Source organism: Phacochoerus africanus, chromosome 2, assembly GCF_016906955.1.
Source record: "Phacochoerus africanus isolate WHEZ1 chromosome 2, ROS_Pafr_v1, whole genome shotgun sequence".
In the NCBI taxonomy this organism is placed as follows: domain Eukaryota; kingdom Metazoa; phylum Chordata; class Mammalia; order Artiodactyla; family Suidae; genus Phacochoerus; species Phacochoerus africanus.
Window position 1 is genome coordinate 252,258,555 of NC_062545.1, and position 24,809 is coordinate 252,283,363.

The 24,809-nt window shown below is 49.0% G+C and overlaps 1 protein-coding gene across 1 annotated transcript in view; it reads right to left on the reverse strand.

Annotated features, from left to right (window-relative positions):
- Positions 1-24,809, reverse strand: part of EPB41L4B (erythrocyte membrane protein band 4.1 like 4B) — a 142,333-nt gene that overhangs the window by 59,569 nt on the left and 57,955 nt on the right. Inside the window, 9 exon segments of the mRNA XM_047768117.1 lie at positions 6,112-6,176; positions 11,026-11,059; positions 14,918-14,948; positions 17,380-17,489; positions 19,566-19,735; positions 19,833-19,902; positions 20,194-20,282; positions 20,502-20,589; positions 21,632-21,752. Coding sequence (XP_047624073.1) covers positions 6,112-6,176; positions 11,026-11,059; positions 14,918-14,948; positions 17,380-17,489; positions 19,566-19,735; positions 19,833-19,902; positions 20,194-20,282; positions 20,502-20,589; positions 21,632-21,752 — 778 coding nt within the window.

The window sequence follows — 24,809 nt, forward strand, 5'->3', positions numbered from 1 at the left end:
AGTGACCTGCGCAGAGTGTGAAGCACACACCTCTGGCCACTAGCCCCGACCGTCACTGTGGATCAGTGTTCATGTGCCAAGGTTTCCAGCACCACACAGCTGGACTGTCCTCTTCTCTGCTCAACATGACAGCAAGGCCTCCCACGAAAACACCGTAGACACAGTGACTCCTATTCATACGAAGCAGCCGAATCCAGAACTTACGTGGTGAAACGTCTTGCTCAAGAGAGGACGCTTTCGGCTGGATGTGGTTGTGCAGATACCCTCAGACCAGCGCAGAAGTGATGCCTTCCTGCCTGGAACCTGGTTGGATGCTTCCTTTACAATGAATGCAGGATAAGTCATCTGCTGAACAGACATCCATTGAGCACGTGCTATTCATCAGGCCCCGGGGCACAAAGCAGAGTGTGACACAGCTCATACTTAAGGAGCATACAGCCTCCAAGATGAGATGAATAAGAGAGGCGGTTTTACATTACTGGTACACACGGGCGCTGGAGGACAGCAGGGGAACAGAGCACAGGAACCAGCCCCCTGCGTGGAGGTGGGGGGGGGCGGTCAGGGTCCCCGAGACAGCCAGCGTCTGAGTCGAGGCTTCAGGGCTGAGCAGGAGTTGGGCAAAGAGGATGGGCGGGGCAGCATTCTCGGCAGAAGGAACACTATTTGCAAAGGCACAGATGGGCGTAACAGCAGGGCATGGTGAATGCCAGGCTCTACACGCAGTGTGGTGTTGTAGGAGTTTAAGCAGGAGGGTGTGAAAAGGGGGGAAACCACACGAGCTAGCGCCACGGGGCAGGAGCAGAAAGTGGGGGAATTCCGGAGAAGGTCTTGGACTTCAGCCTCCCGGGGAGGGAGGACCCTGGCAGATATCAAGCATCGCGATGATGCAATCAGACGGTGTTTTAGGAAGATCACTCTAGTGACTGGGAGGAGCTTGTTGGGAGACAAGTCAGGGGGGTCAGTACGAGCACCCCCCAGCCAGAGAGAAGGCGCCGCTACAAGGTCAGGGTCGATACAGAGAGAGGAAGGGCTAAATATACACACTAAAGAGGCAAGTAGAGCAGACCTGGGGGCTGTCTGGATATGGATGACAAAAGAGACGACCTGGGGATGATGTATATCCTTCTTACCATGCGCAGAAAGAGGAGAATTCAGCCCAAGTTGTTTTGTGGGTCTTTTTTTTTAGCAACGGAGGATGAATTTCATTTTTGATGTGGGATGTTTGAGGTACACATGGACATACAAGTTGAAATGTCAGTCTAAAAACTCACAGGAGGGGTCTGAATTAGAGAGAACGGCCTCAGTGTCCACAGGACTCATTTTGACAGGATGAGAAGAGCAGGTAGGCTGCGATGAGTGAGAAAAGCAGTGGGCGGAGGAAGGACCCCCGGAAAACACCAGTATTTAATAGGAAGACAGAAAAAGGCTGCTGCGAAGACAGGAGAAAAAAGTCCAAGGCCTAGAGAATCAGAGAGCACAGAAAGCAAGGGATTAGCTTCCGGAAGCTGAGGGATCACCACCGTCAAATGCGGTCGAGAAAGGGCCACGAAGCTGAGGGATGACAAGTGAATACTTCCTTTCATAATCAGGAGGTCATCTGTGTACATACCGGTTAGACTTCTTGTTTGCAGCCAGCGAATGCACTCGTTATTTTCAGCAGAAAGGTATTTATTAGCAGTTATTGGATAAATGTACACAATCTCTGGGAGGCCACAGACACAGGCTGGGAGGTCTTTCCACCAGGAATTGCCGTGGTCGCCGGGACAAACACCCACTGTCACCACAGAACTGTCACAATGGAAATCCCACTGCCACCTGTGACCAGGTACGAGAACATTCGCCAGAGCTGCCCCAGATGAAGAAACAGCTCTGTCACTGTGCCTACAAGAAGAGCCACGCTTCCCAAGAGCAACCTCATTCTAGGCTGAGTCTGTTTCAAGCCACCTTCAGATTCCCAAGTGGGATCCCACCATCCCAGCACCTACGTCGGCCACAGCATCAAATGAAGATGGAGTCAAAAAAAAAAAAAAAAAAAAGCAAGAGTAATCTTTATTCCTTGGAAACACATTTGGAAAAATGCATCAGTAAGATTAAAAGATTCGGAGCACATTTATTTGTACGCAGCACATACACTGAGCATCACAACATCAGCTAAGATGAAATACACCTGTAAACACATACCCTGGGGAGAGTTTGTTAGGTGACGGACTCCACTGTGCGGGGTGTGCAGCTGATTCCCTGCTTCTGGATAGATTTTTGTGGTTACCGGAAAAAAAAAAAAAAATCAGGAGTTCCCATTGTGGCACAGCAGCAGAAATGAATCCGACGAGTACCCATGAGGATGCAGGTTTGATCCCTGGCCTCGCTCAGTGGGTTGGGGACCTGGTGCTCCCTTGAGCTGTAGTGTAGGTCACAGACACGGCTTGGATCCTGAGGTGCTGTGGCCGTGATGCAGGACGACAGCTGGAGCTCCAATTCGACCCCTAGCCTGGGAACTTCCATATGCAGCGGGTGTGGGCCTCAAAAGAAAAAAGAAAAAAAAGAAAAGAAAAAAAAAAGATCGGATGTTGGCAATGAACTATCCCAAGGGATGGCAATTTATTTTTAAAAAAGGCTTAAAAGGGCCAAATAAAAATAGCACAAGAATCGATTTCACAAAAATACACAGGCTTTCCCATCAAGAGGAAAAAAAATGTCTCGATCGCAGGCTTGAAATGGGGGGAAATAAATACTTGGGTACTAGTTCTACCCTAAAAGACAACATATTGACTTCTGGTTCTACAATAAGACTGTGTAACACATTCCTATCCTCTTCTACAGAATGCTTTGGCACAACTTCATTATACTGGAGTCATAAATAGGTCTCAGATTGCATGCTGCTTTTTAAAAGAATGAAGTCTGGGGTAAAAACCAACCCTCGAATTCTATACCTTCCGACAGTGTGTATGCATATTTATGTCTTCTGAAATCATGCAAGTTAGCAGCACCAATCATTAAGACATAAAAGAATTATTCCTGTACTTGAGCAGCAACTTCTATAAAAACGGGCACTACGCAATGTATGATTAATAAAACTGCTGAGAGTCAAAGTGGCTAAACTGCGTTAAGACAGGAAACTCAAAATCGCCCTGCATTTATATAATATCTAACACATCATGTACTTTATTTAGCTTCTGAAAGAGGTAACCCTCTGTTAGAAAAGGTCTGAGTGTTATGTCCTAAGCCTAAAAATACTACATGTTGATAAATCACAGAATTTTAGAGGGAGAGAGGACCCTGTGATCACTGAGTCCAAACTTGCTCTTCTCAGGATGGGAAAATGAGGCCAACAACGGAGAAACGGTTTGTCCAAGATCACACAATGGCACAGGCTGGACCCCGGCGACCTCAGCTCCCACCACCCTACTCTGCGGTCCTCTCTACAGAGCCATCTTCCCAAGGTTTTCTGGTTGTATTTGGTCCCATTCATTAAATAACAAAGAAATACCAGGTACACAGCAATATGATAAACACAGACTTAACACTCCAATTTTAATCTTAGAATATCCTGAGCCTTCAACTACCTTCATTTTATTGAGAATGCAGTCAACAGTAAATTATGACTACCTATGGTGCTTGTTTTCAAATATTTACAGGGCCACTGAAAACACCTTTCGGAACTATTCCTCAGACACACTTTGACAGACACATCCGTGTGATGCCAAGACACTTTCCATGGGATGTCACAAGACTATGATGGTGAATGGAAGTAAGAGGCTTCAGTCTCTCAAAGTGCGGTCATGAGTTTATCTCGATACACCATACTCTGCACTCCTCCTAAGTTCTTCTGGTTCTGGTCGTGGACATAATCGAAATGGCTGTCATCTCCACTGGCCGATGCTTTCCAATGTGGCCTGTCATCCTGAAAGGATGGCCTGTTTTGTTTGCAGAGTGAACGGGTTAGTGGGGGGATGGAAGACAATTCAGAGAGGTGAGTGAAGCAACACAAGCACACGGGAAATGGGCTGGGAACACTAGGAACCACGCGAATGGCTCACAAATGGAAAGGAATGGAATGGATTTTCTATGTTGAGGTCTTTTTTTTGGCCACACCTGCGGGCGTGCATATGTTCCCGGGTCAGCGATCAAACCCACACCACAGCAGCAACCTGAGCCACAGCAGTGACAACACTGGAGAGATCCCTAACCACGAGGCCACCAGGGAACTCCTACTTTAAATAATTTTTAAAATTCCGATGAAGGTTCTTGATCAACTTCATCCCTCTAAGGGCGCCTGATGGGCAAATCAAACTGGGGAAAGCTAGGCGACAGGGAAAAAAGGTTCCCTTTCTACAGACCTCCCCAGGGCTGTTGCCATGCACAGGGACACTGGGGATGCTGTACGCAGCACTTTCCAAAAGTGTTGGACCAAATAGTTTTCTTTTCCTGGGGAGCTTGATAAAACACTAGATGCTGAGTCCCACCCCCAGAGATTCAGATCTAGCAGGCCCACAGCAGGGCTGGGGCTCTGCGTTAACAAGCTCCCAGGTGACAGTCACGCTGTCAGGCAGCAGGGCCACCTGTGAGCAGCACTGGTCCAGCCTCCCCAGCATTCTCGGGGTGAAACACTGGGCTAGGTCGGCCTCACAAGGAAACTAATATATTAAGACAGGAAAAAAATAAGTGTTACATCTTGAAAACACAAGGTTAAATTAAAAAGCATTTACATAAATCTCTTCTGTGTCTCATGTCTAGAAAAGAAATGGCCTCTGCAATACAGAAACATTTAGAAGTATTACTTCACCAGTCTAACTTGCTTTTATTTATTTTTGGGGCTTTTTGGAGCCGCACCTGCAGCTTATGCAAGTTCCCAGGCTAGGGGTGGAATTGGAGCTATAGCTGCCGACCTACACCACAGCCACAGGAACGTGGGATCTGAGCCGTATCTGCTACCTACACCACAGCTCATGGCAATGCCGGGTCCTTAACCCACTGAGCGAGGCCAGAGATTGAACCCGCATCCTCACGCATACTAGTTGGGTTCGTTAACCACCGAGCCATGATGGGAATTCCTAACTTGCTTTTAAAAGTTACATGACTACCAAGTACTTAGAATCAAACTGTGCTGTTATCCTACAGGAGCCTCAACAAACTCAGTAAGAACTGTCAAGAACAAACTGCTCTCATTTGCCTTGTTCTAAATGGATTTATTTCCATCCCTCCATTCACGTACTTTCTCAAGGAGTGAGGCTAGCAATCTCACTGAGAAATAACTTTATGCAAACTGCATTCACCAACTATGTTTCTGAAAGAGCTTCTCACATAAACATCAATTAAGACTGATCTGAAATTCAAATCTTAAAAGGAACGTTTGCCTTTACAAAGCTGGCATTAAAAAACGCTCAAGCTTAACCGTAAATGCAACAAGGCAGGTGCCAGTTTACTTAAGAAGGATGGTGGTGGGAGGTTAGGGCAGAGGTGGATAAACATAGCCCACAGCCTAAATCCCACTTACTGTCTGTTTTCAGAAACAAGCTTTAAGGGAGCACAACCACACCTGTTCACTTAGGTATTGTCTGTGGCTGCTTTCAAGCTCCAATAGCAGAGGTTAAGTAGTTGTGACAGAGACCCCAAAACTGAAAATACGGACTCTCTAGCTTTTTAACAGAAAAAAGTTTACCGACCCATAGGTTTAGAAAAAGATCCACTGCCAACAAAAAGCAACCATCCACCCCACCCGTGGTGGTGGTGGTGGGGAACCCCACAACAACAACAAAAAAACCCTGAGCTTGAGTCACATTTTTAGTAAATGAATTCTCAGGACAGGAAAATGTTACTTAGAAAATTTAAGTAACATTTCAGACATAAAACCAAACCCAAAATATCTGAGGTTAGAATGACTTAAAAACAACACCAAAAAAATCCCCGCCCGGTTCATTTTTATTTCAAAAAGCATAACTTCAGCAAATCCAGACCTGACCTATTACTGGCTTCTTTTGCGTGACAAATTATTCAGCCCGGTCAGGACAAGACAACCCTTTGACAATTGCTTCGGATGCAGAATTTTAATTCATAAGGAAGCAGAAAAGGAGAACCTGGGGGAAAGACAGCTCTGCGAGCCCGAGCACTTACCTGACGTTTGGGGAGTGAGGGTGCCACCGAGGCTGGCCGGGGTGGAGATTGGGATGATACTGAGACTGGAAATAAAAGAACACACTTGATTATTCCATGACCTTTGGTGGGCAATGGTCTCCAGTGGCTGTGAGTGGAAAGGCTCTAATTGAACCCTGGCTGGGGGAGCGAACGTCTCCCAGGATACCACGTTTCCCCCGTGACAAAGGCTGGGGACTGCCCTCCAAGAAGAAAGGTCGGAGCATCTGCCTTGAAAGGGCCCCCCACAGGACGCCCAGGCCAGGGAGCACTCATCTCTCCCAAGGGAACCCACAGAAGGGGCCACAGACATGGGGAGAACGGAGGTAAGTTCCTCTTTAGAAACAATTTTGGTCATGAGCTGAAAAGGACGACAGCTCAGGGTAAACAGCTACGTCTGGAAACAGACAGGGACTGAACAGGTAGACATCGAGGCAGCAGATTGTGGGCAAATTCTTTCGCCCTTGTGTAAGCAATAGAATTCTTTCCTAAAATGCGGTCCCAAACAAAATGCACCCCCCCAAAAAAAAAAAAACTACCAACCAAACGCCCAAACCATCCAGGGCACCATTATCCTGATAAAAAAAGAAGAAAGGAAGTAATGTGCCCATTTTACAAAACGGGCCTGGCGGCGGGTTCAGGGGGCTGCAGATCCACATCTGGCCTGCAGAGGGCAGCGGTACCAGACACAGCCAGAAGCCCTGATGCTTCACAAGGCTAAACTTTCTTTGGGGCAAATTTAGGCTCTCCTGACATTCCAGTCACCATAGTTTTGCCACTCTGATTCTTTTAATTATTTCTTCCCCTTCTTCTCCCTCCCTGTAAGCAGAAACCCATTTTCTACCACGGAAAATTCTCAGCAATGCTGTTCATTCACTTTCCACCGCCCTGAGAGGCTGTCCTAGGGGCCCCCTCTCTCTCCTTCAAAGGTGTGGTCGGCAAGTCTGAGGGCTCCCCCACCCCACACCCGGATATCCTCAAGGACAGAGGAATCTGGAGAAAACCTCTCGGGAGCAGAATCTGAAAGCTGACCAGGGCTGTGGAACCTCCCTGGTGCAGTCTCTTCACATTTCTCTCTCTTAGGGGATACAGAAGCCCAGAGAGTCGATAGATGATTTGCCCAAAGCTGAACTGTTTTAGGGGTTTGGGTCACACGGCCAGGCCCCAAATGAGGCTCCACCAACTGGGTCTTCAACAACAGAGAGTGACCGAGAACAGAAATAGAACTTTCTCTCCTATATGCCTTGTCTTCAAACATGAAATTAGATTCTTTGGGGATAAGTGGGCACCTTATCCATAAGGACCTGGGAAGAAGTTATTCCAGAACCCTCCTTGGTCTCTTCTGGTAATTTATTCACCCTCTAAAGCTATCAAGGAGAATTTGTTGTTGTTGTTGTTGTTGTTGTTGTTTTAGGGCCACTCCTGCGGCATGTGGAGGTTCCCAGGCTAGGGGTCCAATCGGAGCTGTAGCTGCCAGCCTATGCCACAGCCACAGAAACACAGGTTCCAAGCTGCATCTGCGGTCTACACCACAGCTCACGGCAACGCCAAATCCTTAACCCACTGAGAGAGGCCAGGGATCGAACCCGCGTCCTCATGGATACTAGTCGGGTTTGTTAGCCACTGAGCCATGACGGGAACTCCAAGGAGTACTTTTATTTTTATTTTATTTTTATTTTATTTTTATTTTTTGGTCTTTTTGCCTTTTCTAGGGCAGCTCCTGCAGCATATGGAGGTTCCCAGGCTAGGGGTCTAATCCAAGCTATAGCCGCCGGCCTACGCCAGAGCCACAGCAACGCCAGATCCGAGCCAAGTCTGTGACCTACACCACAGCTCACGGCAACGCTGGATCCTTAACCCACTGAGCAAGGGCAGGGACCGAAACAGCAACCTCATGGTTCCTAGTTGGATTCGTTAACCACTGAGCCACAAAGGGAACTCCAAAGAAGTATTTTTAAATGTTAACCCACACGGTTGTCAACCTGGGCAGTTTTGTCCCCTTGGGGACAAATGGAAATATGTATGTGCGGTTCTGCTTGTCACGATGACTCGAGGGTTACCTGTACCTCTTGGGCAGAGAAGAGGGAAGCTAAACCTCCTGGAACTCTAGGAACAGTCCCCAAGCTACGAAGAACTATCCTGCCCCAAATGCCAGTAGTGTTCTCATCGCAAACACAGCAATCCACCCTTCGCATTTGACGACGCTTGCTGAGCTCAGAGCAACATCGATGCTGCAATAGCACCTTCCTCGAAACCTTCCTCAGCACTCAGATGCTTATCAGGCCGCTTCTCAGGATGTTCTCTTCCTGGTCAATTTACTCCCAAACCTTGACAGAACAGCATGGCACCTCTAAGGCTGCCAAGGAGCAGAGCGCCAGCGGTTGCCAAAGATATTAGGAGAAGAGCAACAGGTAGGTAACAGTTTTTGTGGATTTGATTTTAATGAACAATTGCCTTGACTTTCACTCCGAGCAGAGCAAGGGCACACCTGCGAGGCTGCAGGGCCAGGGGCAGCCTGAGCTGGAAAGGATTTTTTTTTTCTCCTCTTCAAGCACGAATCACCCGTCAACAACATTCTATACACTCACCTCTTAAGTCTCCCCCCCCCACGCCCCCACCCCCCAAAAAATCTGTGACTAAGAAGACTCAAGAATCCAAAGAAAGCAAGGCGACTGGGAAACCTGGCCTTTCCTCTTCCAGGAGCAAAGCACTTTTTTTTTTTTTTAATTATAGTTGATTTACAATGTTGTGCCAATTTCTGCTGTACAGCAAAGTGACTCAGTTATACACACACACCCCCCATTCTTTTTTAAAAATTATCTTCCAAGTCTATCCCAGGAGATTGGATACAGTTTCCTGTGCTGTACAGTAGGAGCTTATTGCTTATCCATTTTAATAGTTTGCGTCTATTAACCTCAAACTCTCCGTCCTTCCCACTCCCTCCTCCTCTCCCCCCTGGCAACCACCAGTCTGTTCTCCATGTCTGCAAGTCTGTTTCTGTTTTGGAGATAGGTCCATTTGTGCCATATTTTAGATTCCACATATAAGTGATATCATTGCAAAGCATTTTTTACACATTATTCTCTTGGAAGTCACAACCAGATTTAACACATTAGAAATAAGCTTTCATGTACGAATGATAAAATCACAGAATTCTTCTTGAACATAATTTGGAGGCCTCATGAAGATAATGCACCTTGGGATCCCATCCCCAGCTAAGGAATTAATACCTACAGTAATGAAGGATCCAGAAAGAGACTGATTAGAATAAGGCTCCATGGAGTTCCTGTCGTGGCTCAGCGGTTAATGAACCCGACGAGCATCCATGAAGACGAGGGTTCGATCCCTGGCCTCGCTCAGTGGATTGGTTAAGGATCCGGCATTTCCGTGAGCTATGGTGTAGGTCACAGACAAGGCTTGGATCCCGCATGGCTGTGGCTGTGGCGTAGGCCAGTGCTACAGCTCTGATGGGACCCCTAGCCTAGGAACCTCCATATGCTGTGGGTGTGGCCCTATAAAGACAAAAAAAAAAAAAAAAAAGAGTAAGGCTCCAAAGTGAATTCACCATGGAGTAATAGTCCATGTGACATTCAAAACCTGCTGATGGGATACAGAAACCTGCAAGAAGAGGGTCCCCTGGACAGTCACAGCTGCCCAGGACAAGAAAGCTGACCTCTGGGGTCATCAGATACAGATGCAACCTGAGAACCCAGGGCCCCCACCTGGCTGCTCGTCAGAACCACCTTAGCGGCACTGAAGCCCACGGATACCCAGATCCCACACATCCTCAGGTTTCTGACTAAATCAGCCCAGGCTGAGGTCCAAACATGGGTTATTTTTTTTAAAGCCTGCCAGATGGTTCTTAATGTGCAGGAGGGCTGAGAGCTGCTGGTGTTGCTGACTTCCAATCCAGAGGCTTAGAGAAGGCCCCATGGAGGTGATGGTTTCCTGGCAGAGGAGAAACAGCAGGAAAAAATTATGGGGCAATGATGCTGTGATTCTCCACGAACTGAACATATGATGTATGATGAAGAGCAGGGACAATAAATATAGGAAGTTCAAGTCGGACCCAGGTTGTAGTAGGCTGTGACTAGCCAGCGAGAGCTACCCACGGGAAGTGGCTGGCAGGCAGGCCCCGGGGGGCTCGGACATGGACTGGCCATCTTGTGAAAGAACAGAACACCAGCCATGGAAACCTCTCTCTGCTCCTTCTGCAGGCAACAGGCCTGGCACAATGCTTTACCAAGCAGGTCCTGGAAACCACTGCTCCACTCATGTTAATGGATACGCCACCAAAAGAAAGTGGCAGGGGGTGGCTAGCTTTTTTTTTTTTTTTTTCAATGGTGGGTAGGCTGTCCCACAGTCAAATGATTTGGGGGAAATGCTGGATTAAAAAAAAAAAATGAAAACTTTTTTGTTTCGTGTCTTCCTTGAAGGATTTCTCAGTACTTTCAACACGCTGACAGGCACCGTAAGACCCAAGAAGGGCGTGAAGGAGGCGGCATTTCCCAAACGTGTGACCGAGACATCCTCTCCTAGAGGCACCCCAGGGACTCATGTTCCCTGGACTTAGGACACTCTTGGACAGAAAACCGCCTCGATTGAGGGCCCCCGAGAGACTGTGTTTGACCACCCAGAAACTTAGAACACATATCCCTGCTGCTTGCCAGGAGATGTGGTTAAGAAAAACAGGCAGCTCTGATGACCAAGAGGAAACAGGGGTCAGAGGTAAAGGCTCTCCTCTTATCGTTTTCTCAAAAAAAAAAAAAAAAATACACATACTGTTCTGTTGTTATTTCTTCAAAACTTGATTATAAGCATAAGGATGGCTCAGTGGCGAAAATTTAGACACTTTAAAGACGTATGCTAGGAAAATCTTGAAAAGCAACAGCTCACCTGGTAATTATGGACTTCAGGATTTGTTTTAGAGCTAAAAAAAAGAAAGAAAAGGAAAATTAGGTTAACAGGTTGGAAAGTGGCATCGTTACTGATTTATTTAACAATGGAAAACTAATCCTTGGCGCTAGCTATCCTGTTAGCAACTTTCACAGATACTCTTTCAATTATTTTTTTACTTTTATTCGATTTACAATGTTCTGTCAACTTCTGCTGTACAGTAAAGGGACCCAGGTATACACACACACACACACACATATATATGTATAATCTTTTTCTCCCATTATCCTCCATCATGTTCCATCACAAGTGATTAGATACAGTTCCCTGTGCTGTACAGCAGGATCTCACTGCTAATCTACTCCAAATGCTATGGTTTGCATATTCTTTCTCTTTGGTTCCCAACAGCTTAAATAAACACATAACTGGGGAAACGGAACAGTGGATCTCCTCTGTCACTTTAGCACTCACAAATGGAAACACAGAGGTGATACTCCTGAATCCTGCTTGCGATGTTACGTTTTGGTCACAGAAAGGGGTCCTTTCAGTTAGGCAAACCGAGTAATTTTAGCTCCCATTCCAGGTGTGCCCTGGCATTGCTGGAGGGGGGAGCCCACAGTACTGGGCAGCTCCAGTGATGCCCAGAGTTCGCTGGAGGGAGAGCCTCCAGCCTCTTGCCAGCACCTGCCACTGTGGGTCCCACTGTTCTCAACAATGCCACCACAATCTGGCCACCACTCAGGAATGTTCATTCCATGTAAGTGTCGCTACTGGGAACTTCACATCTGTTATTTACTATTTAATCCACACCACAAGGCTATGAGGTCAATAAATGTTACCACCTCATAAAACAGATAAAGGAATGGCTGCCTAAGAGAGAAGTTAGGAGACTTGCCGGCAAGTCTATGGCAGGACAAAGATGGGAACTGACTTTTGCATAATCCCAAGGCCTGTATCCTTTCCTCTAAGGCACGCTGGCTCTCTGAGAGCCTTGGAAAGGTTCTGGGCTCCTCAGGCATGATCCTATTCTGATGGAATCTAAAGTATAAAAAAGTATGGTAAACAGTATGGGTGGGGACGGTTGGTGCAAAACACAACATATTTAATATGCAAACCTGGCATCTAAGCTTGCTTTTTGGTTTTGGTTTTCTGCCAAAAAACCCACAAACTACCCCGGGACAATCACTGGGCTGTGTTGCTAGGGTGGCATGTTTAAAATCGAGGTTTACTGTTTCTCCAACAATGAAAGGGAAACATACTGTGGTTAAGAACTCTTTCTTGGGGTCTAAATAGCTCTGTGTTCTAGTTTTCAGAGAGGGCCAGTGCATGGAGCCAGGCTCTAGGCCAGATTCACCCTTGGCTGCACCAGGAGGGCTCAGTGTTCAGCAAGGTGCCGTTTTCCTGGCATCACCTCTGTGCCCAGAGCACAATTTCATCGGGGCTTGCACAGCAGTCCGCTCCACCCCAAAGTCCCATGGGATGCGGAGAGCAATTGAGCAGCTGTGAACAGTGGTTATTAGCTCATTTATTCCCAAAGGGTATATTTACTGGGGCTGGGCTTCTTTTTTTTTTTTTTTCTGGTAGAGATTTTTTAGTTTGTTTTGGTTTCCAACATACATAATCTCTACTAGATGCTAAGAGGAAAATGTAATTTTATTAAGTAAAAACAAAGAAAACAACCACTCCCTTAGAGAGAGAGGAAAAAGAAAAGGAAAGAAATGCTGTAACTCACAAGCCCCTGAGAATTAAAAGCAAGACCCACTGACAGGTGCAGACACTGAAGCCTACTACCCTCCCCAGGGATCCTGAAACCAGGGCAAGCTTGTGGGCCTATAACCACCCTTGCAGGATCCCTGAAACCTCCTCCCACCCATGGGGGTGGGTGTGATGAGGAGCAGTTCGACAGGGCTCTCGGGACCCTCCGTGAGATGCTGAGAACTGAACCCAGACATCAAAGCCAGACACCTCACGCCCAGCCCAATGGCACTGCAGGTGGCGTGAGGAATCAGAGAGGAGAGGCTGAGTTTCCAGCCGTGTGAAGCAAGGGCCAGCTGTGTTCTCCAGAACCTTGGGGTCCTTGGAGGTGCCTTGGGGGCTGCCTGGGTGGGGGTTGGGCAGCAGGTGCCAGCCCTGCCCTCTTCTCCCCAGTGGGTATCATCCAGAGCAGCCCCACTGAGGCCTATTCTCTGTGTTGGACTTGCATGTCAGCTTTCCTTCAGGGGCTGGGAGGAGGATCAGAGGCTAAAATGTTTGAAAAACTCACCTCTTTGTTTTCATTTTATTTTATTTCTTTGGCTGAGTTTATGGCACATAGAGGTTCCGGGGCCCAGGGATTGAACCCTTGCCACAGCAGCAACCTGAGCCACAGCAGTGACAATGCCAGATCCTTCATCCCAACCTCTTTGTTTTCAAATGAGAAAAAGAGAGGCCCCGTGCTGGGTTAGAGCAACACTGGGCTGGACAACAGGCCTCCCAATCCCCTGGCCAAGCTCTTTTCACTAACCTGCTCCCCATGCGCTGCGTTCTGCCAAGTCTCCAGAGCACAGGGCGCACTGAGCTGTGCTGATCTCGAACCCCACCCTCCCTGGCAGCCTGAGACCCCTGCCTGGGACCACCAGAGGCTAATAACTTATGGGGCTACCAACGGCTGGAGCTTGGACACAAGGGCCAAAACAATCATAGTCTGACTTTCTAGCAGGACAGCTGTTCACCGAAGCCAAAACTCGCATAAGAAAACAACTGTTTCAGGAGCTCCCATCATGGTTCAGCGGTAACGAACCCAACTCGTCTCCATGAGGACTTGGGTGTGTGCCCTGGCCTTGCTCGGTAGGTTTAAGGATCCAGCATTGTTGTGAGCTGTGATGCAGGTTGCAGACAGGGCTCGGATCCCATGTTGCTGTGGCTGTGGTGTAGGCCGGCAGCTGTAGCTCCGACTCAGCTCCTAGCCTGGGAACTTCCATCTGCCCTGGGTGTGGCCCTAAAAAGCAGAAGGGAAAGGAAACAACTGTTTGGGGGAGAGAAAGAGGAACACGCCAGGTAGAACAGTGTCTTAACCGGGGTGGAAAGGCTGAACTCACCCGGGAGCCTTAAAAACCAGAGTGGCCTGGTCCCGTCCCCAGAGACTAATTTGATCAGCCTGGGGTGTGGTCTGGCAGAGGGTGTCAAATCTCAGCAGGTGATTCCCATCAACAGGAAAGATCAAGGCCACCGGTGCCGGAGGAGGGTGTGGCAAACCACGCCCCCCGGGCCAAACCGGGCCCCCTGCATCTGTGAGTCAAGTTCATTTACACACTGTCTAGGCTGCTTTCCTGCTCCCAGGGCAGAGCGGAGAGATGCCGAGAGAGACGACAGCTCCCACAAGGTCTAAAATATGTACTCCCCGGCACTTTCCAGAAAAGTGCGTGGACACCCGCGCTAGAGACTCGGTCTTGTGATGAGCTCCCTTCCTGCAGAAAGGGCACTGGGTGTCTGATAAAGGTCTTCTACGTGGTGTGACATAAAACCTGCACGTAACTGAGCGAATCCAGCCTTTGTTCTGGCGGAGCTTTTGCTCCAGAGCTCGGCCTTTCTGTCCCATCCCTGCTGGCAATGCCATTAGCACACTGTGCACACACACATTCCTATCACCTTTCTCACCCACTGTTACAGTAAACAAAGCACAAAGCCGCTCCAACAAAGCAGCTGTGTTCTCCAAAAAGCAAAGTGACTTGGAACATTCTATCTTGCCCTTATTGAAAGCCAGGCAGATGGTTTGGCCAGGCAGTTGAAAAAGAGGTGGGGGTGGGGGTGGGGAGCTGGAGGGGACCATCAGGTGCCTCCCCTTGTGATTTAAATGTACGAAAGAAAAAGTCCACATTGCAAGTAAAGGCGGTCATTTCCGGGAGGCACTTACCAGAACTGAGCTGCTATCACCGGGTTGCTTGCTTTAAAGAAAAACAGAAAAGTATGACCATCTTAGAGAGCTTCACCACTTTCATTTGTACATTTTTTTTTTCTTTTTAGGGCCCCACTTGCAGGATATGGAGGTTCCCAGGTGAGGGGTCTAATCAGAGCTACACCTGCCAGCCACAGCCACAGCCATGCCAGATCCGAACCACGGCTGCTCATGGCAACGCTGGATCCTTAACCCACTGAGCAGGGCCAGGGATCAAACCTGCAACCTCATGGTGCCTAGTCGGGTTTGGTTCCACTGCGCCAGGAAGGGAACACCCATCTTTGCCACTTTTTACCAAGGACTAGGGAAGAGACCTCTGTGATCTGAGAGCAGCCTCAACCCCAGGAGGCAGAATCTTCACCTTGGCTACTTCTCCTTTCTAGAGCAAAAGTCAGTCACCTTCCCTCTGTGCCCCACCCTCCAATTCACTCAGGAAATGCTCCCGGAGCGAGTTCCCAGGGCCAGGAGCTCTAGGACCCAGAGACTGTCCTTGCTCTCAAGAAGCGCAGTCTTGACCTGGAGACAGGCACATAAAATCGAAAACAGCATGAGGTGACTATAAAGGCAGAAACACCAGCATGAGCCTGTGCTGGGGAGCGTGGAGCAGGTGCTTCCGACTGGGGCTGGGGTGTGAGTCTGTGGAAGGGACCATGGATAGAGGTAGAGCTCACGGATCTAGACTCCCCTTTGGTTTTTTAAAAAAAGGGCGTTTCTGGTGTGGCTCAGGGGTTATGAATCCATCTAGTAGCCATGAGGATGCAGGTTCAATCCCTGGCCTTGCTTAGTGGGTTAAGATCTGGTGTGGCTGTGGCTGTGGCGTAGGCCAGCAGCCGCAGCTCTGATTCAACCCCTAGCCTGGGAACTTCCATTTGCCGCAGGTGGAGACCTACAAAGCAAAAAAAAAACACACACAAAAAAACCCAAAAAGGGTTCAGGGAGCATGGAAAAATCATTAAAAGTTTCACGAAAATGCCAGAACTCCAGCTGGAGAAAATGCTGATAAAATGAAGGAGAGAAATAATGGAAACCAGAAAGGAAGGTGAAGGAGATGCCCAGAATCTGGAGTCTGGAAGGGCTCTAAGGCCACCCCGTGGGGCAAGGCCTCTCCCTCCGCAGGAGCCACCCCAAGCAGCCTTTCCCCTTGTGCCCGCACAGCCCCAGGACTGGGCGCTCACTGCTGTCCAGAGACAGCACTATGTTTGGACAGACTCATCTGGAAAGTTCTTGTTTATACCAGGGGGTTTCTGGGCAACTTTGACCCAACTGGCTACAGGCACAAGCATAGTGCTCAGCAGGGACCCAGCCCCACCCCCATCCCACCCAGACAGCATCACTCACCTCCCCCAGCTCCTGCAACCAATCCCCCTTGACAACCTGTCACCCCTCCCTGAGCACACCCCCATCCTCTCCCCTCTGGTCTTTCTAGAAAGTGAGGCCACACCCATTGGGCTCTGGAATTTTTTTCCCCACAGAAGCAGCCAGAATGGCTTTAGAGAGCTATGAGGGCCACACTACTGTACCACTGGTCGAAAAAGGAAGGAAACAGTGGGGACCACAGGTAAGTTAAAGATTCTGGCCCGGGAAGGCATAGGTACCACGTCCCACAAGGACCCACTAAGTCCTGAGTTATACAAGAAGCATACAGAATGGCCACTACGAGGAAATGATATTGGAGGTGGGGGGGGGGGGGCAGAGGCCCTGCTATGAAAGGGCAAGCATTTTAGTGCTAAACTAGGTGTCCCGAAGGGAGCCGTAATCAAGTGTGGACACGGGAGAGCTACGGGAAGGGATCTAGAGTGGATTCAAACAGAAACGAGCCCAGCTCGCTCATCAGCTGATGGACTCTGTGCTGGGTTCCAAGCCTCAGACAGGTGCGAGGCCACAGGAGTAAACAACAGAGGCTGCTCAGGGAGCTGGGAGGAGGCGTGGGGCAAGCTTCCTGGGGCCAGGCTACATTCAAGTGCAGGATGGGTCTGGACTGACCGTGGGACCTGAGCCCAGTACTTAACAGTTCAGGTTCTGCTCTTAGGTGGTCAGAATTCTGGTTGGCAAGAGATTGATGTCCCCACTTGAAAGTGGACGTTGGAGGAGAGAAAGGACTGTTTGCCCCTCTGAGACATGGTGCTGTCTTCACAGGCAGGAAAAATGTTTCCCTGTGATACCCCTGGGGTCCCAGGTCCAACGGAAGCAGAGAGGCCCAAGAAAACAATGCAGAAAAGGGGCAGAAGAAAATGAGCATACCCAAGGAGAAAGACTAAAGACAGATGCAAGAGTGGCCTGACTGCCACCAAGAGGATCCCACCCTGATTTGGCGGAAAGCTTCAGAATGACAGAGAACAGTCCAAAGTCCCTTCAAATACTCCTTGGAGCTTAACTAAACCGTAGTGGAAAATCCCAAGACAGAATGAGAAGCACAACACCTTTGAAGGTCGAATGTCTCCGGGATGGATAGCGTTTACTAGGCTTCCGCTCGAAGGTGCTGCTTCTTCGTAACCTGGCGCCGTGGGTCGCTTGATATTCCGTCCGCCCGCTGGAAAGCAAATATTTCACGGCATGCTACCAATATCAGAATGTCAGCACATCCTACGTATTTGGAAGTGAACTTTTATTTCCAAGGGCGCCAATGTAAATTTCAACTTATCTTGAACTCTTTTGGTAAAGACACACACTAAACTTAGCCTTCAGTTGGAAATACAGTCACCGTTGCCAAATCCAGGCCATATTATATTTCCACCAGAGGACAGAACCTGCTGTTTAGGTACCAGCCACTTGACTGCACCAACCAAGCAGGTCTGAGTATTTGGAACATGTGGCTAAGTCAATGCCAAAGCCCACATAAAATGATTTTTCCTAAAACACATTAGGTAGACATTTAACTCTTTCAACGACCACTTAATACACACCTTGGCTTTCCTCGCTATGCCAGGGAAAACATTACTGTTCTCACCAAGGCTTTCAATCAACCTGATGCCCAGCTGCAGCTTCCAGGTGGCAATGCTGTCTTGATCTGATCTCTCACTGCCTCGTTCCAGCCGCCCTCGGTTTATGATCACACGGAAGGAGCCACCTGCCACCTGCTCTGAGTGCCTCCAAGGGGCAACCTCATCCCCAGACTCCCCTTCCTGGTTATGCTTCTCCTCAAAGAGCAGAAGGGAGCCTGGGCTGGGCCGGTCCCATGGGGGTTTCCTCCCAGGATGGAAAAGCCCACCCGGGCAACGACCTCAACAGTCCCAGCCTCTGCACTTCGACCAGAGCAGACCTCAGTGCAGTGTGGGAAGCCTCTGCCAGCCCTTGCAGTTGTGACATTTCCCATCCTCCAGGGAACCCGGGAGTCGAGTCTTTTTCAGAAAAAGATTAGCACCCCCCGCCCCGACACGTCCTTCCACAGCATTTAAAAATACATTCAAACAAAATAATTCCTTAAACACAAGTGCACAGGAGAAAAATTTGAAATGAGCAAATCGTTTGGCATTTTAAATAGAGTTCAAGGACATGCCATGTGTGGGTAGAGGTTATGAAACCATGTGAAGTTTTAGATCTTGTAAGAGCAATTCGCGGATCTGTAAACAGCCTCAGAAATAGACTCTGGGAATGCATTTAAAATGCACATCCCCAGGCCTTATTCAAACAGGCACAAGTGAGCACCCATAGATTCTGATTACAAAGTCCTTAGAAGAGGTCCTAAAGCCTCATTTTAGACACACACCCAGGGAGAGCTCGTGTACTTAGAGGGACGTGGTCTTAGAATTATAAGTGTGTCAGAATAAATTCTTTCTTCAAGGTCTTTTTAGATTCAAATATTTCTGAGCATACCCGGGGTCATGCATACATGCACGCGCGCGCATGCACACACACACACACAGTGACATCAGCTCTCATTCTTCACCATCACCAAATTTCTTGATGTTGGCATGTGAAAGGCAACAGAGTAGTGGTTAAATACGAGACCCAAACGGCCTGGGATTGAATCTCAGCCCTACTACCACTGACTGGCTGTGACTGTGGGCAGGTTATGTAACCCCTCCCAGCCTTAGTTCCCTTATTTGTGAGATGGGCAGAGTCTGAGGACCCATCTTATTAAGGCCAAGAGGAGGATTACGAGTTGGTACACGTGCAAAGCCTAATGCAATGTGGTCAACAGAACTTTCTGAAACGATGCTTCTGTTCTCTGTCGGTACCATCTGATGTGGTGGCCACCTGCCTCATTTGCAGCCAGCACCTGAAACATGGTTAGTGAGACCAGGAAACCACATTTTAAAATGTATTCAATGTTAATTAGTCTAAATAGCCACATGTGGTTAGTGTCTACTGTATTAGACATAGTTCCTGCTAAATGGCAGCTGTTAATAATTTGGTGATGATTAGCCTCATTGTATCAATAAGGACATGGAAGCTCAAAGAGCTTCAGTGACTCGACGAAAGGTCAAAGGTTAAGACACATGCAGGGATGGGATGTCCACCTCAAGCCTCTGGAGGCGGACCCACTGCTCCATTCACCACAAACATCACTGCTGGCCTCCTTCGAGACACGTGATCGTGCTGTACTCCACTTGACCTTGGCCAAAAGGCCGAGAAGCGATGATCATGCTGCAGAGACGGTGCCTACCTGAACCTGAAGCGAGACCCCAGCCTGATGAAGTCCGATCTGTTGGATTTGCTGTTTCCCGGCGTCCGCAGCCGGAAGAAGGCGTGGTGCTCCACAGCACACTTCCACAGGTGCTTGCAGGTCCTGGCGCTGTCCAGCCGGAACACAAACGTGTGCTCCTGCTCCCGGCCCTTGGAGGCAAAGCCCGGGGTTCCCGGTCACACAGGTGTCCGTCACACCGATGCAGGACTGTTCGCGGCAAGGAGGAGGAGCGGGGGCAAGGCTTACCTGATCATCATCCTCCACCACGACCAGCGTCAATTTGCTCTTTTTAAAATCCATTTTGGTAATTTTTGGCCTGGTCAGAGAGAAAGCGTTTTAAAAGCAGAGTCCCCAGGAACACCGTCTACACATCACACAGCCGCTTCCTTTCTACCCTTTAAGCTCAGATTTGCTAAAGAAACCATTCATTCGGCACGTGATTATCCACAAGTGCCACGGCCCTTGTCAGACACCCACAAATATAAGAGGATGTGTGTTTTTAAGATGAATCTGGGTGTAGCAAGGATTGCTCAATAATCATCCATCACATAGAATTCCACCACCAAAGAGGAAAAGACATTTTCAAGAGAGGACAAAACTAAATTACCAAAAGAATAAGCCTATTTTGTTAGCTCCTTCAAAGATTAATATGCCTGTCGGGGTCAGTCCAAGAGAATATTCACAGCCATCTCTTCCCTACAAATAAACGAAGGCACAGTCGGTACAGGGTTCTAACAGGTTGTCACAGAGCAGAATGCAAAACAGTTTCCTCAGCGCGGTAAGGTACGTTGTTTACTTTGTTACTTTGCACATTGTGTACACGCCTTTTGTTTACTTTGTTACTTTGTTTGCACATTGTGTACACGCCTTTCGGTCCCAGGGAAACCCAGTTACTCAAACACACACAGTTCTTACCCTGACAACGTGCATGTCTACCCCATACATTTCCAGCCACTTCGCTTTATTCAGATAGGAGAGTTCCGCCTGGGCAGGGCTCTTTCCCCTTCGAAAAACCAAGGAGACACATGTGAACGGCCACTCGTACACCCACAGAAGCCTGAAGGGCACGGCCACCCTAAGGGGTGCCACGTGGCAACTAAGGGAACTAGGGACGTGGATTTACATGAACACGACAACACGAGCTCTGAGAACAGATTGAACAGATTGTCAACGGAGTAGAAAGAGGACAGAGTGGGGCTTATGATAGAAACACTTAAGGAAACGATTTTGTGCGTGGAGATCCGTGGCAGGTGTGTCCCCAGGAGAGAGGCTGGAAGGATACGCGGCTGCCTGCTCAGTGTGGCTTCTGGCAGGGAGCGGGGAGCGGCAAGACTACATTCACGTTTCTACATCCATGGGACAGGAGAATGAGTTTCAGAAGCGTGTGAGTGACTACAGGACAGCGGGAAACCAAGCTCAGTTTCGGAGACTAAGAGTGCCTGGGCACAGGTGGTGTTTGGGAAAGATGGGCTGGGCGGGAGGAAAGGTATTCCAGCCTGAGTCACTGCTCGACTAGGGTGATTGATGGGGAAATGAGGACAAACCAAGAAACAAATGACAGGGCTGGATTTAGCTGTGGTGACCACGGTCCTGAAATGTAATGCTGTACAACACATGGTCTCAAATATGAGCGTCCCCGTATGGGACCACAAGGCCTATTTCTAAAGGGTTTGCCCTCGCTGCTCAGGCCTTGGACAGAACCCCAGAGATGCGGGAGTGGATCAAGCCAGCACCCCCTGGCCTTCTTTAGGGTGCTGGGATGGCAGGGGTGGCCCTGGCTATGCCATGAACAAATCAGGACCAAGCCCCGGCGTCCAGAGGGAGAAATGGAAACATGGTTTGGTTTTTACTGTACATCTCTGGAAAAAAAAGAGACATCAATGTGGGCCTTTGGAAAAGCAGGACTGAAGCTGAAGCACGGGAGAGAAAGAAGTGAAGAGCTAGAACTGCAATTTTACAGTCATTCAACAGAGCCATTGTACTCGCAGATGAGAGAGTCTAACACGTGCTTATATATGTTACCCAATGCATATATCAGAAGGTACCTGCACTCTTTCCATCTCTGGAAGATATCATATTCCATCGCTTCTGTCTGATTTGGAATGAACCGAAATTCAGACACAAGCTCTGGTGTGTGTTCTGGAAGCTCGCACTCCCCAAGCTCGGCTGCGGGTTTCATAAAAGGGAGGAAAACAAGACAGTGAATGCTTCTGATTATTGGAGCACCAGATCCAATGGTGTTTTGCCCACCTGGAAATAGCACAGGTTCCCCCCTCACGTGTAGCGAACTCCCTTTTTTCAGGAGGATTTCACTCCCACTTGGTCCCCACAGGTACACTCAGAATCCCCCGAAGTCACTTGACTACCCTCCTCCCTGGGCCACACGCCGTCGTCATCTCAGTTATGAGTGTCTCTCTCCTGACTATTTCTCCTGCCCAGGGAGGCCCCAGTTACATTTTCCCCACAAAACTGTAGCGCCCAAATCAGCAATAAAAGGCAATTGCAGGGACCTGCCCAGAAACATCCATGTAACCGAGGCTCTCGTTAAGGGTGGGCTGGAGCAGCACTCCAGGGTCTGCAGTGCTGGAGAGGACCAATCAGGAATTCGGTGCAAGCAGAATCTGGGAAAGAAATCAGTCAGGAGGGAGAGGGAGAGGAGGGGGAGAGAGGGCTGTGGCAGCAACCGAGGCAACTCAGGCAGAACCTGGGGGCGGGGGGAGCAGGCTGTGCGGAAAGGAGCAGCAGCCACGAGGGCGCCCAAAGCCACGCACGGTCCTGGCTCTGGCCAACAGTCCCACGGGATGCAGGGCCCAAGGACACAGGGGGCCTCGCTCCTCCAGAACATCAATGGAAGGTCTACTCTATCTGCTCCCCGACCCGAGCAGCTCAGGAGGCAGACTCCAGAGGGAAAAGCCATCCTCTGGACCTGGTTTGCTATTACCTCTAATGACCTCAAACACCTTGCTGCACAAAGCGTGCTCTGCAGACCAGCAGTGTGGACATCCCCTGGGAGCTTCACAGCGCGGAATCTCAGGCCCCGCCCTGGACTTACTGGAGCCAAACCTGCCTTTCCACCAGAGGCCCAGGAGGGTGGTGCATCCATTACTTGGAGAAACACTGATTCACAACAGTGTTTCACATTCAGGCTGATTCACATTCAGGCTTTGGAACCTGAGTACGCACCAGCATTATGTGGAGGGCTCATTAAAACATACATTGCTGGCCCCACCCCAGAGATTCTAAATCCATAGGTCTGGAGTAAGGCCTGAAAACCTGCATTTCTAGTAAGTTCCCAGTGATGCTGATGCAGCTGACCTGGGGAACAAACTTGGAGAACCACTTTTTAACACAACATCCCACCAACTGACCAGCCAGATTATGACTAAACACTCTCAGCGACTACACGCTATGTACCCAGCAGCCCTTCCCATTGGCCTCTGAGCCCTCATCCCAGGGCCCGCCTTTCAGGAGAAAAGGATAAAACGTCCCTGTCCACACAGAGGAAGCAGTGATGCCAAACTTGGAGGGGTGGTGGAGGACTGCATGGGACAAGTGACTGATGGAGGGCAGTGACCTAGTGACCGTCTCCTCACCTGACCCTAGCCCCTCACCTGCAGCTCTGAACTGGATGGCACCCCTGAGACCACCAGGTGGTCTGGGTCAGCATGTGCTGCCACCTGGTACCTTGGGCAAAGTCACAAATGCAGATTTCTGCTCTGGACATATTTGCCCAGAAAAGGTGAAGGCTGTGCTCCCCAGGCTGGGGGCAACCACTGACCTCTGACCAGGATGTCACACTGAAGCCAGGGGCCTGGCAAGGCCAGAGGGGTGCACTGGGAAGAAAGCCCCTTGATATGAACCATCCCGCACCCATGGGTCAAAGCGAGCCCCCTGTTCACCGGTGCATCTGGACAACACTGGATTAACTGTGCCTCTGATATCACCAAGCACAGGAGGGAGGAGGTGCTCCAGTGGACTGATGGCCCCAGGTCGGACGGGGACGCTTTCCTCCCATTGACTACGCCCTGACACCTACTACCGGGCCACTGAGCCTGATGGGAGGACCTCCTGGTAACTCAGAAACTCCAGGGTGGATGCCACTTGGCAAGCTGGTAGAATCTGTGCTTGGTTCAAGGGGACAGTCCGCTTCCGAGTTCCCCCAACCACTGTGCATCCTTATGACACTTACCTTAAGGACCACTGCCTCAGAAAGACATGTGAAGCACTTAGCAATGTATTTGGCGCAGGCGGTTACAGATGACAATACCGTCACCTCCACCTTAAGGGCCTTCGGACCATACAGACAGACTGCCCTTTACCCAAAATCCTTGGGGGGGGTGTCTCTTCAACCTCATTCTGCACTTACTGAGCATCTGCTATATTCCATGTCCCCATCAAATAAGCACTAAAGGTGACCAAGGAATGGAAGTACCAGGGGATGGGAGTAATGGGCCGTCATTAAAATCCATCTTTTTGAGTAGGAACATGACAAAATACAAGCACTGAAATTACCAATTTGAAAATCATACCAAAAAACCTGACTATGACTCTGACCAGAAGTAAACACACTCAAAACTCATAGACAGAAGCTCAGCCTGTCTGTGGGAAGGACAGTGGGTTACTTCCTGCCTTCTACTTGTCTGATTGCTGTCCTGATGTTCTATAATAAGCATGGACTGGTTTTATAATTTGAAAAGACAAAGATCGACCTGTAAAACTTGGTAAATAAAAGTTGGAAGCAAATCTTATTATGGCATTCAAAAATAATTAGTAATTATGAATGAATACATCATAATTCATTACCCCATAGAAGCCGACACACACACCGGTACATGAGTGAGTCCACAGCATATGGCTATCTGATGTACTGATGAAATTCCTTATGTGCAGTTACACATTGGTATCCTCTTAATGAGCACTGGAGATTTTAGCAAGTCTTTCCTGTGCATCTTAAACTAAAATCCACCAGGGCTCATATGGATGGAAGAGTCAACGGTGACAGTCATGACTCTCCTGTCGGTGTTCCCAGCCTGACCTGCCTGATGAAGCCCGATCTGCAGAGACTCAAGAGACACTGGAGGCCCCACCGGGATGTCTCAGCCAAAACAGCCTACACAGATGCCACCACCCCCCGCCCCCCACCACTGGAGCCAGATCTTCTTCTAAGCATTCGCTGTTACCCTCAGTAACAGCCTATGAGTCCTGTCTGACTCCACTCAGTGA